This window comes from Lycium barbarum, chromosome 1 (assembly GCF_019175385.1).
Source record: "Lycium barbarum isolate Lr01 chromosome 1, ASM1917538v2, whole genome shotgun sequence".
NCBI classification, from domain to species: Eukaryota; Viridiplantae; Streptophyta; class Magnoliopsida; order Solanales; family Solanaceae; genus Lycium; species Lycium barbarum.
Window position 1 is genome coordinate 7,757,569 of NC_083337.1, and position 17,677 is coordinate 7,775,245.

Genomic DNA, 17,677 nt, shown 5'->3' on the forward strand with positions numbered 1-17,677 from the left:
AACATAATAAAAAGGGATTAATTCTTACCTTTTTCTACAATCTTCTTCACTTGACCAAGTTGTCAACTTGAAGAAACAAGTGTTCTTCCTTCCAAAATAATTACACCAAGTTGTAAAGGACTTTTTAATTGGTAGAAAATGATTTTTGATTTTTTTTTTTTATTTTTTTTTTTGGTCTAGAGCTTGGCCGAAAATGGCCTTCTTATTCTTGCTCTTCTTTCTCTTGTTTCTCTCTTTCTCAATTGTCTTGAAACTTCTAAATGTTTCAAGACAATTTAATGATCCTTTATATTAATTATCACATGGGAAATTTATTAATTTTGTGGGCTTGGGCCATAAGATGGCCGGCCACCCCTCTCCTTTGGGCCTTAATTCGTTTTTTATTTTTTTGGGTCAACTCGGTTGATCCCGAGTTGGGCCTAGCCCACTGACCTTTCGACCTTAAAACGTCCATATCTCCTTGTACCGATGTCACCTGGGAACCCACGACCTATGGTTGGAAAGATAATTCAATTATCTACAACTTCTATTTCTTGGTATTTTCCAAAATCCAAACTTATAATACCGTTTTTGCCCCTAGAAGTCAGATCACCCGAAAACGTTTTCTTAAAAATATTCGTTTGGAGGACTTCCACTTTGATTTGGCCCAAGGGTCCTTCTTGAGTTGTGTTCAACTTCACATATGTGATTCATATAACTTTTCAGATGTCCCAAAAAAATCTCGATGTGTGGGCCCCACCTCAGCAAATAATCTGACGTTCAAAAATACGGGATATAACACAATCTAACTTGAGGACGACAAAAATTGTTCGATCATCCCTTATTACATATAGTAATATATCAGCCAAGGTTCACTAAGCATGGGGTTTCCCAATAAATTTGGTGGAAATGAGCAATTCTCACCAAATTAAGTTAAGTTTTAAATTGAATATTTGTGTGTCTATAAATTATTTCATTAAGTATAAAATGAAAAGTTTAAAGTTAAGTTATCTCTAATTATAGATTTGTGACATTTTTTTATGGATATACTAAAAAAAAATATTCTACATAAATTGAGACGAATGATCGAGTAATAAATAGAGATCACTTAGTAAATTATATCTTGTATTTATTATTTTTTCTTAATAAGAGTGGGAAAAGCTGAAATAACAATTGAAATGGGACGGAGGAAGCGTAAATAATCTATTCCAAACTTAATTGTTATCCTGCTCTATATTTAAGAACCATAAAATTAAAATCATTAATCCAAGTGCGAACAGCCGCCTAACAGCTTTCACTATGGCATTGACAGGTCTAATCCAATATCAGCCACACATTGGTGATAGACTTTCCAATAGTTCAAGTCACCAAAAGCAATAGTTTCGATCGCATTGCAATCTTATATCTATATTGTGCATCTCTTAACCAAACGGCAATGGCTACAGTGATTGAGCAATATCAAGTTGCGCCACCTCCCGGTGGTGCAGCGGAGTTGACACTCCCTCTTACCTATTTTGATCATATGTGGTTTTATTTCGGCCGTATGCGACGGATTTTATTCTATAAGTTTCCCATTTCCAAACCCGATTTCGTCCAAACCATTATTCCTACGCTTAAAGATTCACTCTCCCTCGCTCTCAAACACTATATACCCTTAGCTGGCAACATTGCTTGTCCACTAGATTCGAGTGGTTATTCTGAGTTGCGCTATGTGATGGGAGATTCTGTGTCTGTTACCTTTTCTGAGACGGATATGGATTTCAATTATCTCATTGGTAACAATCCCCGGAATGCAAACGATTTTTATCACTTTGTTCCTCAGTTGACGGAACCTAAGAATGCACCGGGGTTCAAATTAGCCCCTATCTTAGCCATTCAAGTGACCATTTTTCCAAATCTTGGCATATCTGTTGGTTTCTGTAACCATCATGCCGCAGGTGATGGAGCTACCATGGTTAATTTCATAAGAGCATGGGGATTACTCAACAAATTCGGCGGAGATGAACAATTCTTAGCAAATGAGTTTATTCCATTTTATGATAGGTCCTTAATAAAAGATCCATATGAACAAGGGATGGCTATATGGGATGAAATCATGAAGAAAAATAAGCCGGAGATGCGTGACATAATTGTGACTCCTCTTGATAAAGTAAGAGGTACATTTATTATAGGACAAGATAACATCACGAAGCTCAAGAACTTAATACTGTCAAGACGCCCAAGCCTAACTCATGTGACATCTTTCACTATAACATGTGCATATATATGGACTTGCTTGATAAAATCAGAGGCCACGATCAAGGAAGAAATAAATGAGAATGTTTTGGAAATTTTTGCTTTTGTAGCAGATTGCAGATCGCGTCTCAGTCCACCGCTTCCTCCTTCTTATTTCGGGAATTGCCTTGTCACGCTCGTTACAAAAGCAAGCCGCCTTGACTTAGTTGGAACGGAAGGCTTTATAATTGCTGTGGAATTAATTGGAGAAACCATCCAGAAACGGATGAAGGATGAAGAATATATACTTACTGGAGAGTGGTTTAAAGAATTTTGTACTATAGACTTGAATCGGTCGCTTTCAATTGCTGGATCACCAAAGTTTGACTTGTATGCTGTTGATTTTGGTTGGGGAAGGCCAGAAAAACTAGAGTTCATTTCTATTGATGATGCTACTGGATTATCAATGTCCCTCAGTAAGTCCAAGGACTCTAATGGAGATTTAGAAGTTGGCTTGTCTTTGCCCGAAACTCGAATGAGCGCTTTTGCTGCTATATTCACTCATGGGCTAAGCTTTTTGAACTCTATTTAAAATTCTATTTTCAACACAAAATAGAGTCGCATTTTTTATGTTTTAGTGATCAATTAGAATTAAAACACTTCAAATTGCTGCAACCACGATTCATGTCATCGATAGTCAGGAATCCTCACAGTAGATGAATCCCCATTGTTCACAGCCTACAGATCCCTCTAACATATTATACATAAATTCTTTCTTGGTAAACGCTAGTCCTCTTGTTAATATGGAAAAACTTTTTTCCAATACCCATAATGGTGTACTAAAAAGCTAATTAGGATTTAGAAGAAGGACAAGCTAATGAGCTAATAGACTAGTTAGCACCCTTATGGGTGAACCCGACCCACTAGCTATTTTTTACAGTTATAAATTTCTTTCTTCTAATATGTTCTAAACTTAGAGCCCGTTTTGATTAGTTGAAAAAAAGTGCTTTTAAGTATAAGTGCTTAAAGTCATCTTTCAGTGTTGAAAGTTATTTTATAAATAAACAGTTATGTGTTTTGTGAAAATGCTTAAAGAGTTTTTAGAGGTAATTAAGGGTGATACTGAAATTAATAGAAACTATAAGGGATAAAAGGATAAAGTTGTTGGTTAAATTAAAATAGCTTTTAAACAAAAAAAAAAGTTGAGGTTGATCAACTTCTTGATTTTGATTTATTTTAAGCACTTGATAACTTAATTTAAATATTTTCTATTTTATTAAACACTCAAATAAATAAAAAAAATAACTTATAAGCTGGTTTGATCCAATCCAAATGGGCTCTTAATTGTTACTATCATGTTCTATAATTAAAATCCGCGTGCCAGCAACCAGCTGGCGGCTTTCATCAATTATTGACAGGTCTAATCCAATATCAGCCGCACATCTCAGAAAAACTTTCTAATAATTCAAGTCGTCATTATTCCACAAGCATAAGCAACAGTTTCTATATTCGGAGTATTATTAAGATAAGCCAAACTTACTTATAATTGCTATAGCTCAAAACAAAACGGCAATGTCTTCTGTGGTTGAGCAATGTCAAGTTGCGCCGCCTCCCGGCGGTGTAGCTGAGCTGACACTCCCTCTTACCTATTTTGATCATATGTGGTTTATTTTTTACCGTATGCGGCGGATTTTATTCTACAAGTTTCCCATTTACAAACCCAATTTCGTCCAAACCATTATTCCTACTCTTAAAGATTCACTCTCCCTCGCTCTCAAACACCATATACCCTTAGCCGGTAACGTTGTTTGTCCACTAAATTCAAACGGTTTTCCTGAGTTGCGTTATGTGACGGGAGATTCTGTATCTGTTACCTTTTCTGAGACGGATATGGATTTCAATTTCCTTGTTGGAAATCATCCACGAACCGCGAACGATTTTTATTACCTCGTGCCTCAGTTGGCGAAACCTAAACATGCACCGGGGGTTCAAGTAGCTCCAGTCTTAGCGATTCAAGTGACACTTTTCCCGAATCAAGGCATATCCATTGGTTCCATTCACCGTCATGCCGTTGGTGATGGAGCTACCATGGTAAATTTCATAAGATCATGGGCTTTACTCAACAAATTTGGAGGAGATGAACAATTCTTAGGAAATGAGCTCATTCCAATTTATGATAGGTCCTTCATAAAAGAACCTCATGAACAACGGATGGCTATATGGGATGAACTCTTGAAGAAATATAAGCCGGAAATGCGTGACATAAATATGACTCCTCTTGATAAAGTTAGAGGTACATTTATTATAGGACGGGATAACATCACGAAGCTCAAGAACTTGATATTGTCAAGACGCCCGAGCCAAACTCATGTGACAGCTTTCACAATAACATGTGCTTATGTATGGACTTGCTTGTTAAAATCAGAGACCGCAATCCAGGAAGAAATAGACGAGAATGTTTTGGAGTTTTTCTGTTTTGTTGCAGATTGCAGATCGCGTCTCAATCCTCCACTTCCTTGTTCTTATTTCGGGAATTGCCTTGTCACACTCGTTACAAAAGCTAGTCGCCTTAACTTAGTTGGAGAGGAAGGCTTTACAATTGCTGCGGAATTAATTGGAGAAACCATCAAAAATCGAATGAAGGATGAGGAATATATCCTGACTGGAGAGTGGTTTAAAGAATTTTGTACTATATATAGATTTGAATCGGTCACTTTCAACTGCTGGATCACTAAAGTTTGACTTGTATGTTGTTGATTTTGGTTGGGGAAGGCCAGAAAAAGTAGAGTTTATTTCTATTGATGGTGCTACTGGATTATCAATGTCCCTTAGTAAGTCAAAGGAGTCTGATGGAGATTTAGAGGTTGGCTTGTCTTTGTCCGAAACTCGAATGAGTGCTTTTGCTGCTATATTCACTCATGGGCTAAGTTTTTTGTAAGAACTCTATTTAAAATTTATTTTTAGTGAAAATTGAGTCGCATTTTTAATATTCCAGCTGATCAATTAGAGATGAATCACTTCAATCCTTTAGCTACAATAATCGGATGCATTGATAGTACTAATCACGATGAAAATCCTATCTTTATCGAAATAGTAACAATGGTATATGTAAATTGATTTTCCAAGTGACACATTGTTAATGACCTATAATTAAGATCAGAACCCTCATTTCAGAATCAGTAAATGTAGTACTAACGGTTGGCAAATAGAGAAACTGAATTATGTGTGGATTAGATTTACTGTATATGTGTTTCTCAAAGTAGGTTGAACCTTAATCAGTAATATTTAAACAAGATGAAAATGAATTTCAGTTGACACACTATAATTGATATTTTGGAGTGTCATACTTCCTAAATTTTACTTCTATCACGCAAGAAAAATAAAATACAGGGAATCAATAATGATCTATACAATTTACCCGTTAAAAATATTAAACAAAACATATTCACTCCTCTAGATGATAGTTCATCAACCTGCACATCACATATATTTTAGATATTAAAAAGACAAAAACTGCAATCACACAAGCGAATAAAATATATTTAGAGTTAATTATCATCGCAACTTTAAAGGGCATAGAGGCATCATTTAAAAAAAAAAAAAAAGAGTAAATATTCAAATTCAATGCTGCTTGACATAAAGTCAAGAAGGGCAACTACTTAAAGTTAAATTAAAACTTCTCAAGTTATCGTTTCTAATTTTCTTATTCCTTTTAAAGAACTTTCCTTCATAAAAAAAATATGTTTCCAGGAAAAAAAGTTAGCATCTAATTATTGTTGAGTTAATAATTAGAAAATTGAATAACGTCATAGATTCTTGGCTTAATAAAATCTCCACAGATGTCATCAAAAACAAGATGTCCTTTCCAAGTTCCCATCCGAAAAAGATTCAATTTTAGTCCTTTTCTCAGCATTTCTTTCTTTTTTAAATGAATTAAATAAATAAAAATGGCATAAATTTCAAAGGAGTAGAAACTAATTGAACATCTTCTAGAATGATGATTTTCAATTATTTTCTGACAATGTCATTCAGGAAGCTATCATGAATGCAGGGATAGTTAAGTGCAGGGTCCCAATGAGTTTTTTATTAGGAGACAGACCCAGGTTTATTTTAGAAAATTTTACATGGCATAACTAATTTTAAGAGACATTTACGGTTAATAACTACTATTTGCAACAATCCCATTTGTAGATATATTTTTATTTCGTCGCTATATGCAGTTATATATATATATATATATATATATATATATTTGAATGTATTTGGTTTTGAATGAGTTATATGTAGTTGCATTCGGAAATGTCTTATGTCCTTAAATGATATGGTTTTTTTTTAATACACTATATATATTGTTTAAAATAGCTACTCTCTCTGTCCCAATTTATGTGGCACCATTTATTTTTTGGTCTGTTCCAAAAATAATGTCACCTTTCTATATCTAGAAACAATTTAACTTTATGGAATCATTTACAACCACACATTTATATAAGACTTGTTTTGGACCACACATTTGAAAAGTCTTCCTTTCTTTCTTAAACTTCGTGTCAAGTTAAATGGTGCCACATAAATTGGGACGGAGGGAGTATATTGTATTCAAATTTTGTGTATTTAATTTGATATAATTCATTAGTATAAAATTCTGATACAGTCAAATACATCAAAAAATATATGTATATGAATGTATATTTGCTTCGAATGAGTCAAATGCAGTTGTATTGAATCATTGTTTTGGGCAACATACTGCAAAGGTTCAATACATATGTATATGGCTCAATACATATGTATGTGTATTGATATACATATGTATATGGCTGAATACATATTTTGGCTGATTTTATGTGTTGTTTGTTTCATTTATATACATATGTATTTGAATGATTTTATGTGTGGCTTGTTTCATTTATATACTTATGTATATGGCTCAATAGTGTATTCAAATACATCCAAATACACGTGTCTGCTCCTAAAAGCTGTACGAAATATAAATACATGAAAGGTAGCTACGGGTTGTTAACAACTCTTACGTATATTCCTATAAGTTTATTTTGTTACACCCCGCACTTTCAGAGCATGAGTATGCCACGTACATCACTGTAGTAATGGAGTATCGGAGACGTCCCATGATGTTTTGGAAGATACAAGCCATGGGAAGTATGTAACAATGAAGTAAAGGATGAATTACGATCTCGTAAGTCGTAATTGGAAAAAAAACTATTTTGGAATGCAAGAATATGGCCATTATCAAGTATAATAAATGATAAATATCATATATGGAGAGTTTCGGAAAATTGCGAGATCAAGCAAATTGAAGAAAATAAGTTCGACGAAAATTTGAGAAATGTTGGGCAGATTTTTTTAGTCAACTTTGGCGGGGTATATCTTCATGTATATTAAGAGTTTTAAGGTGTTTCAAAATCCAAAAAAGAAGTTCGTCGAGTCTAGTTTATAATGCAATAAACCGCTCGTTGATAGGACATCGGAGTAGAGAATTATGAATGTTACAAACTGAGCTGTCAACGTAGAAACAGGGCTGCACAGTACTGCTACAGTACCGCCGACGCTACCACTATAAAAGGGGCTAAAAACCCCCATTTTCTTCATCAAAAATCCTCTAAAATGTTCCAGAAAATTCAGCCATCAAAAGGGATCTTAAACTCACATAGAATTGAGGATTTTGAGTGAAATTCAAGCTACGAAATACTAATCGAAGTCCGGACAACGTGTAGACGCGATTATGATTTCATTTTTGTGTTGGAGGAGCTTGGGAACAACTAAATATTGAAGATCTTGTTACTTTAGTAAATATAAGGTATGAATCATTGAATCTTTCTCTTTATCAACCTTGATTAAGGAATATTTGCAAGAAATAAAAAGTTGTAGTTGTTGTTGGCGTATGGATTGAGGTTTGAAGAGAATTTTGGATGAAAATATATATATAATTATCTGGTAGAATGTTGAGGGTATTTTTGTTGTTATTATTGGTATTAATTTCGGCTTCTTTACGGAAATAAAGTTATTAAATAGTCGTATCACAAGTTGGTTAGTTGAGAAATTTAGAAAACATCGTGTGAGATGTTTTAGGAGATATATTCGCATGGATAATGGTATTGATGATGTTGGTATTGTTGTTGTTGATTGGTTGTTGATATTACGATTTCGGGCTAGGCATATAAACAGGGGAGATGATGCTCGAATTTCGACAGAATCTAAATGGAATTAAATTAAGGGTTTAAGACGAGAGTATGACGACGAGCCTAACAATGATATGAATGGCTGTATATGTAGATTTTGAGGCTACGAATAATCTTAAGCGAATTGCGAGACAGGAAGTAAGTTGGGAGTCGAGAAATCATCTTCCAGGTATGTTAAGGCTAGTCTCATTCTTTCTAAAGGCATGATCCTTTCGTTATAAACCTTTGTGTCATACCCATAATAACATTGGTTCCGTTAAACGCTAGAAGTCCACGAATTTCGTGATCCTTATAATGTTATTGAGCTTCTAAAGGCATGATTCCGATGCTATGGCTTCATAAATGTTTTCATATCTTCCTCATTTCTAAAGTTAAATGTTTATGACTCCAAGGCATAATTCCTTTCCTAATAATTCATAGTTGTTTTCCCAAAATGTCGTAGTTTCCAAACCCGAGATTGAGCTTATTTTGAAATTTCTTAATTTCCTTCATTGTTGGTATTCTCACCTTATGACCCTTGTTCCTTCAAGGTGGGATAAACGGTGATGGTTGATCCATAATACAATCGGAGGCTACCGACCTTACGTCACTTCGATATAGTTGTGGCTTTTGATTGGGCTCTTATGCATGCTTTATTTATATGCATGTATTTTCTCACACCGCGCCGCGTTGTAGTCGGTCGGGCATGGCACGTAGATGTGCACACCACTGCAGTGGGCATGTTATGATACTGCCCCGAACGCGGGCTAATGATGATAACACCGAGCCTTAATGGTCGGGCATGATACTATATATATGACACCAAGCCTTAATGGCCGGGCATGGTACTATATATATGTATAGAAATGTTTTTTTTAAAGGCTAAGCATGCATGACATCCGCGTTAAGAGGCATTTAGATGAACAACTTATCTCTCTTATTCCTTGTTACTTTTCATATCTATGTTATGTTGTTACTCATGCCTTACATACTCAGTACATTAGTCGTACTGACGTCCCTTCTTGTGGACGCTACGTTTCATGCCACGCAGGTGTATACGGATGAGTAGAGGATATTGCTAGAAAATGTTCCAGCTGGATTGGCGAGCTCCATTTCTTTCCGGAGTGTTGCCGAGTCAGAGTATCTATGTTATGGTAATTGATTTGTGTTAGAGACTTTGCAGATAGAGTCATGTATACAGTATGTTAGTCTTGTAAGCGGCTATTTGAGCCGATGTATCATTATGCATTACTTTACAGATTCATATGATTGCAGATTTTATTTGATTCGAGAAAGACGAAAAAAATGTTTTCGAAAAGCTTCCATTATACATTTCATTTCATGACTTAAGAGTCCCGTGAGATTATAAGTATAACGAGAACCAGCGGGTTCGCTCGGCTCTAAGTAAGGTTCGGGTGCCCATCATGCCCTATTAGGATTGGGGTGTGACATATTATTTGGAAAGGCCTAATTTGGATCTGTGGTAATTAAGTCCTTAGAAGTTATTTGACCTTCAAAATCAGTCTCCCATGTTTTTAAAATACATTTTGGTCTAATGTAATTAAAAGTAAATTACTATAATAAACATTTTCCACCCATCATCTTTTCCCCATTCCCGCTTAGTTTCTGTGAAGTCAATCGTCAAGCTCTTCTCCGCTCTTTCAATCTCTCTCTCTTCAACTGTCATTGTTGTATATCGAGAATGATGTGCATATCGATGAACATTCCAATGGACATGAAGATCTTGGGGAATGTCCTATGGACAATGATTGTCCGGATGTTCATGGAGATGATTTGGAGAACAATGTTTCCAGCTGAGTCCTCCAACAACGGCCATAGCTTTGATAAAGAAACAGGTTAGAAGTTTGTCTCGCTTCCCTGGTTTGTATTTCAACCACAAAAAGAAAAGGAACCAATTTCGAATACCCTTCAACCGCCGCTGACACCTTCACCATTTCCTTAGCGAGTACGCTTCTAGATCAAGATTTCCGGTAGCTAATTTTTCAGCCAAAATACTCATTAATATCCTTCTTGATTTCTTTGGAAGAAGGCCCTTTGCCTTAAATGATTTACTCATCATGTGCCTTACTATTACTTCAGCTGTTGCATCTTCATGATTGCAAGTAATGTGTTGTATGCCGCATGCAACCATGCAGATGTGTGACTTGTTATTCACAGTCTTGAAATTGAAGTGTTCTTTCACGGGAAGCTAGCCGAAGTGCAATGGCTAGCGTCTTCTTATTCCTGAAACTATCGCCACTCTTCCAACCTGTTCCATCATCAAAGTTACGGCTTCTGGAGGAATTTGCCGCAACACATGCAATTCTCCAAATCATCTCCATGAACATCAAGACAGTAATTGTTCATTGGACATTATCTAAGATCTTCATGTTCATTGGAATGTTCATCGATGATTGGTGAGGTTGCCTTTGATGGATTTGGACTTCCGACAGACCTCTCGTTCACATTTACATATACCATAGGCGTGGGACCATCCTTACCAAAATCCATAAGGTATAGACAAAGATGCACATCATTCGGGATGTAGGTAGAAACTTGTTTTACTTAAGAGCATCATTACCAACTATGTAGCTAATGGACACGTCGTACAATTTGAAATCTACATTACTTGCCAAAATCACACTATGCACCAAATCATTATGTGTAATCGTATCCAATTCAACAATTTGGATTTTTTGTGGAGAAGTCCACCTCCAGCTCCTTAAATTTAATGTGGTCTATATTTATATTCAGCACATCATTAATCAAGGATAATCTATTGTAGACTCAAGAAAAAGATTATCAGAAATTAGAAATCTGAAGAGAATATACTTACAAACTCCGTGTAAACAAGAATTATAGCTTCCTGGATCAAAATATCACCAAATAGAGCTCCAATGCCAAGCCAATAAACCTAGAAAGCACTACCCAAATCTGGTGTGTTTTCAAAAGCTTCAAGGGTTCAACAATGGCAGCTTCAACAATGTCAGTTGAGAGAGAGAGAGATAATGAAGGAGAGGAGAAAAGGGGAAGGAAAACTGCTAGGGTTAAGATCGAAAGAGAGTAGAAGAGCTTGAGGATTGATTTCTTAGAAAAAAGCGGGAATGGGGAAGAGACAATGAACAAAAACGTTTATTATAGTTAATATATTACTCCTTCTTTCTCAAAAAGATTGGCTTACTTTCCTTATGAGTTTGTCCCAAAAAGTAAGACAATCTTTTTGGGACGAAGGGAGTATTATTTTATTTTTCATATTTGTTATTATGTTGGGCCAAAATGTATTTTTTAAAATTTAGGGACTGATTTTGAAAATTAGATAATTTTTAAGGATTTAATCAGCACTAATCCTAATCGAGGTCCTTCCACCTAAAAAAAAAAGAACTTGGAGCCTTGTCTCGCAATAAAACAATGTTCCATAAAAATGAACTACGTCGAGAAAGGCGAAAGTGTCTTCACAAATTTTAAAAGAAACCATGCTACGATAAGTACACAAGCAATAAGACTAACTAAACCATTCCAAATTACTAAAATATCCCTGGTTGGTAAGGTTAACAAAAGTGGTGCTTGCTTAGTATAAAGTTTAATATAGTACTTAAAGTAAATATAACAGAAAATAGAATAGGTTGATTTGGATTTTGGATGCAGAAAGGTTATCTGCACTAGCTGTTAGAATAGGTTGATTTGGATTTTGGATGCTGAAAGATTATCTGCACTAGCTGTTGTCTATAACATCCATGTGACATTATAAGTACTGTCACACCCCCTTTTTTTTTTTCTTTTCTGAAAAATAAAAATAAATTTGATTTGTTTTTATTTAAAAAGGGTTTTTTCAATTAAAGTGACGTTTTGAGAAAAGATTATTTAATTTATTCAGAGTCGCCACTTGGAATTGAGTTTTGGTGTTCCAAGTCACCTTATGAATCCCTAATCAAAAGGAAATGACTCTATCTTTATTGGTCTGCGAAAACAAAAGTCCGGATAAGGAATTCTGTTGACCGAGGGGAAGGTGTGAGGCACCCCTCGAGTCCCGTGGTTCTAGCACGGTCGCTTTATTGACTAATATTCGGCTTAAATTAATCTTGAAGAAAACGTGCTTGTCTTACTTAAAATACATATTCTTGACCAAATCAACGGAGAGATGAAATAATATATTCGAAGAAGTCAAGACAATTAAATTAAACTAGCTATTTGAAGTATTGTTAAATGACATGAAACTTCTCGTTAAAACCATTATAATTTTTCGATCTCTTGAGAAAACAATCTATTAAGTCTAATAACAAAACAAACTACCCACTTACGTAAAATACTTCAGGTTATTTCATGGAGCAAATTACATGTAGGGGAAATTTCAAACAGAATATACATAGTGCACACTATACATGCTTTAATTTTTAATTGATCCAAACCATAGCTCTCTTTGACGGGAAAGGATAAAAAAAACATTAGAACTTAATTAATGCTTTCAGTTCCACATTAGTTTAGGCCAGATTCACTCATTATTTGAAAGAAATAAACATATAACAGAATAAGTACAATTAATCATGGCATAAAATATTAAAATAAATTTCCTTTTACGTCAATTTTGGCAAATAACTTTACACCCCAAAATACTATTTGAAACCTCTAATCTCAACGTAAACAACTATTAGTTAACTGTAATCAATCCATCACCTATATTCAATCGTAAAGCAAGGTTAAAAAGTTATTCCAAGATTTTTGACAATTAAAGCTAAATTATCGCTAAGTCACCATAATTAAGCCAACACAACTAAGCTTGCACCATTAATCCTTTTTTTAAACATTTAAAATCATCACGAGTTTGAAGAACATCTCTTTATTTAACCTTTGACTTTATAAACTAATACATCAAAACTATCAACAAATGACGTTAATACAACCTAAATTTAATGATCGGAAAGCCATATTCATATTTCATTTTTTGATAAGCCATATGCAAGAAAATTTCGAATATGAAAAATAACAAACGTTAAACAATGAATTAAAATATTGGCAATCTCTCAGACTGATTAAACAAGAACGAGGCTAAAATAAACCATAATATGAGTTTCAAACCTTCGGGCTTAATAAACGGGAGCAACAATTAAAACACGATATGTATCATTTAACCATGATATTGAACACACATATTCGACTGAAGATCCAACATAAATAATCCAAACTTATATGCTGCAAGTTTTTATTCATAATAAAGTTGTTAAAAATAATACAGTGAGTAAGAACCTGTATAGTAGGTTAACTGAAAATAGCAGCAAGAACGTTGTTACCGGAACTCGACAGGAACCACAACTCAAGCTCGCAAACTTGCAAAACTCTTTTGCTAAAACCACTCTTTTTTTTTCTTTTCCTGAAATTCTTTTCCTCTCTATATCATGTGTTTGTTTCTGTGTTTTACGTTTTCCTCTGTGTTTTTGTTGTGTGTTTTTGTCTACTGTTTCTGTTGTTCTCCTCTTCTACTGCTTCTGAACTTTTCTATTTCTCCTGTGTGTTCTTCTTTTTTTTTTTTTTTTTTTTCTTCCTACGTTTTCTTTCTTTCTTTTGTTTCTGATTTTTCTAACCCTCTCTGTTGCTTTCTTTTTTTTTCTACGTTGTTTTGCTCTGTGTTTTTTTTTTTTTTTTTTTTGTATGTATCTCTTTCTTTCTCCTCCTCTTTCTGTTCCCCTTTTTTTTTCTACGTTGTTTTTCTGTGTTTTTGGTTCTACTGTGTTGTGTGTGTATTTATATTTTGTGTGGGTTGTATCATGTGTGCATGTCGTGTGTGTGACGTGGGAGGAGGATGTGAGGGAGTGGGAGAGTTGGAGGATAATTTTAAGGGAAATTGGTTTTGATAGTTTAGGATTGATTTTCTAAAAGGAGAACGTGAGGAAGAGGGAGTGTTAGGGATTTGACTTGTTGAGAAATTATAGGAGTTGAGGAATTGGTTTTAGGATTCGTTGAAAGGAAATTGACGTGTAGGAGAGGAGTTTTAGGCATGAATGGGGTTTTAGGCTAGTTATTTTAGGAAAAAAAAAACCTTTTTTTTTAATCTTTTTTTGTATTTTCTGATTTCGTACTCTTTCCTTTTTTTTGCAAATTTCTTTTCTCTTAAAAAATAAAAAATGAAAATAAGATTTATTCTAAAATGTGACTATTTTTAAAGTTTTCAATTTTTAAAATAAACTAACTAAAATTGACATAAAAATCAAAATATCTAATCTAGACCTAAAAGAAATATTTAAAAGCTAAATAGGGTGTAAAACTTATGTCCGGTCAAAAATTAGTTGTTTACAGAATGTCCCTCTTTGCTTGGAAACATGAAGAGTTTGCAGGCAAAGATGTGAACACTGTGACTGATTTTTGACCTGACTATTATTTGAAAGGCGAAAAGAAATAAAAGGAAAGGATGTGAGTCTTGGTTTTGGATAGCCTACATATCCTGGGTTATAAGGGAATCAGGTCACGTGTAGTTCAGGTGGGTAAAAGGATAGAATGATGAGTTGGATGATCGAGTGAGGTCCCTTCGAGATTCCGGTTCGTGGCTCCTGTTATTACATTAAAGAAATGAAAAATACGACAAAAGAAGAAAGGAAATACAAGATCCTATTTACTCTACTTGTCTTGAATCTTCCTTTAGACCTTCACTTGGATCTTCAGTTATCACCTCACCTTCTTCGGTGGGTACCTTGATCTCAAAGTATGATCTTGAAGTTAGAATTTGTGACTTGAACTTGCAACTTGGAGTGAATTGTTGATTATCTTCCAAGTAACAGTTCGCAGAATATTCTTGGATGCTTGTTTCTTGATTAGAGGCTGAGAAGATGAATCTTGAGATGTTAGGTTGCTTTATATGTCAAAGCCGACTCTAACTATCCTTACGATTGAGCATTCTTCTTATCTCTGACGAACGATGAAACTTCATTCTTGAATATCAATTCTGTGCTTCACGGGAGAATCTGCAAGCCATCAAAGACAAACAAAAACGAACAAAATTTTTCTGTCCCAGTTTGTACCAGGAAAATTTGTGAGTGTTAGGAAAATCATAAACCACCTGGGACTGTATTCTGAGGTAGTCAACCTGAGATTTAAAAACGTGACTGTATTCTGAGGTAGTCAACCTGAAATTTAAATACGTGACTGTATTTTGAGGTAGTCAACCTAAAATTTAAATACGTGACTGTATTCTGAGGTAGTCAACCTGAAATGTAAAAACGTGACTGTATTCCGAGGTAGTCAACCTGGAATTTAAAACACATGACTGTATTTTGAGGTAGTCAACCTAAAATTTAAATACGTGACTGTATTCTGAGGTAGTCAACCTGAAATTTAAAAACGTGACTGTATTCTGAGGTAGTCAACCTGGAATTTAAAACACGTGACTGTATTTTGAGGTAGTCAACCTGGAATTTAAAACACGTGACTGTATTTTGAGGTAGTCAACCTGAAATTTAAATATGTGACTGTATTATGAGGTAGTCAACCTGAAATTTAAAAACGTGACTGTATTCTGAGGTAGTCAACCTGAAATTTAAATACGTGATTGTATTCTGAGGTAGTCAACCTAAAATTTAAATACGTGACTGTATTCTGAGGTAGTCAACCTGAAATGTAAAAACGTGACTGTATTCTGAGGTAGTCAACCTGGAATTTAAAACACGTGACTGTATTTTGAGGTAGTCAACCTAAAATTTAAATACGTGACTGTATTCTGAGGTAGTCAACCTGAAATTTAAAAACGTGACTGTATCTGAGGTAGTCAACCTAAAATTTAAATACGTGAATGTATTCTGAGGTAGTCAACCTGAAATTTAAATACGTGACTGTATTCTAAGGTAGTCAACCTGAAATTTAAATACGTGACTGTATTCTGAGGTAGTCAACCTAAAATTTAAATACGTGACTGTATTCTGAGGTAGTCAACCAGGAATTTAAAACACGTGACTGTATTTTGAGGTAGTCAACCTAAAATTTAAATACGTGACTGTATTCTGAGGTAGTCAACCTGAAATTTAAAAACGTGACTGTATTCTGAGGTAGTCAACCTGAAATTTAAATATGTGACTGTATTCTCAGGTAGTCAACCTGAAAATATGACTTTATTTGGAGGTAGTCAACCTGAAATTTAAATACGTGACTGTATTCTGAGGTAGTCAACCTGAAATTTAAAAACGTGACTGTATTCTGAGGTAGTCAACCTGAAATTTAAATACGTGACTGTATTATGAGGTAGTCAACCTAAAATTTAAATACGTGACTGTATTTTGAGGTATTCAACCTGAAATTTAAATACGTGACTGTATTCTGAGGTAGTAAACCTGAAATTTAAAAACATGACTGTATTCTGAGGTAGTCAACCTGAAATTTAAATACGTGACTGTATTCTGAGGTAGTCAACCTGAAATTTAAAACGTGACTGTATTTTGAGGTAGTCAACCTGAAAATATGAGAAAAGCAGGGATTTTTGTTCCCTAAAATGCAACCAGGGAATGTCGTACCCTGTGAAGCATGAATAAAACAATTTTTTTTCTTTTTAAAACGCTCAAGTTTTTGAAACTGAGGAACTTTGAAACTCTTTTTTTTTTTTTTTGGATTTTTCTTAATTGAAATTTCTAAAATTCATTGTTCCAGTTTTGAACTGAGGAACTTTGAAATTCTTTTTTTGTTTTTTTAATTTTCTTTGTGTGTGTGTGTGTGTGTTTTTTTTTTTCAAATGATTTTTTTTTTCAAAAAAAAATGTCCCAGTTTTGATCTTTTGGGGATATGATACTTATTATTGAGTGAGACCGAGCCCCAGTGTAGGACTGCCTACGTATCCTGCCGTAGCAAGAATCAGGTCAAACGTAGTTCATAAAAAGCTAAGTTTTTTTTTTGTTTTTTTTTGTTTTTTTTTTCAAAAGGGTGTGTCTTTTATAAAGAGCCCCAGAGGATGAAGACAAAGAAATCAATTTATCGGTTTAGTATATCTTGACTTTAGTTGGCACCAACTATTAGTATTATGCATCGAAAATTACCATCAATGACTCTCGGACGAACCGGAGGTCAAATTAGAAGTGACTCATATAGTTTCAAATGGTACCTCAAACATACCTAAGTATTGACATGATCTATTCATTTTGCATCAATTAGAGGTTTTGAATTATTCCTATCCTCATGTTTCAAGTGCCCTTACCACAAGTAAAGTCCTAATTCACACTCAATTTAAGCATTTAGATCTTAGGACGTTCAAGAAGTAAACTCACACTCAGAAGGATGTTCAATGCGTGCAATTGAGATGCCATATGCTTGGCCTTCATGTAAGTATCTACTAATGTGAGGACACT

General features: G+C 34.5%; 1 protein-coding gene and 1 pseudogene across 1 annotated transcript; both read left to right on the plus strand.

The window, feature by feature from the left end:
• The first annotated feature begins 1,239 nt into the window (after nucleotides 1–1,239).
• LOC132630880 (phenolic glucoside malonyltransferase 1-like) lies at nucleotides 1,240–2,823 on the plus strand. Its single transcript, XM_060346471.1, has one exon. It carries the CDS (start codon nucleotides 1,415–1,417, stop codon nucleotides 2,783–2,785), a length of 1,371 nt encoding a protein of 456 aa, XP_060202454.1. The 5' UTR covers nucleotides 1,240–1,414; the 3' UTR covers nucleotides 2,786–2,823.
• Nucleotides 2,824–2,968: 145 nt separating this feature from the next.
• LOC132630886 (phenolic glucoside malonyltransferase 1-like) lies at nucleotides 2,969–5,216 on the plus strand (annotated as a pseudogene).
• The last annotated feature ends 12,461 nt before the right edge of the window (nucleotides 5,217–17,677 follow it).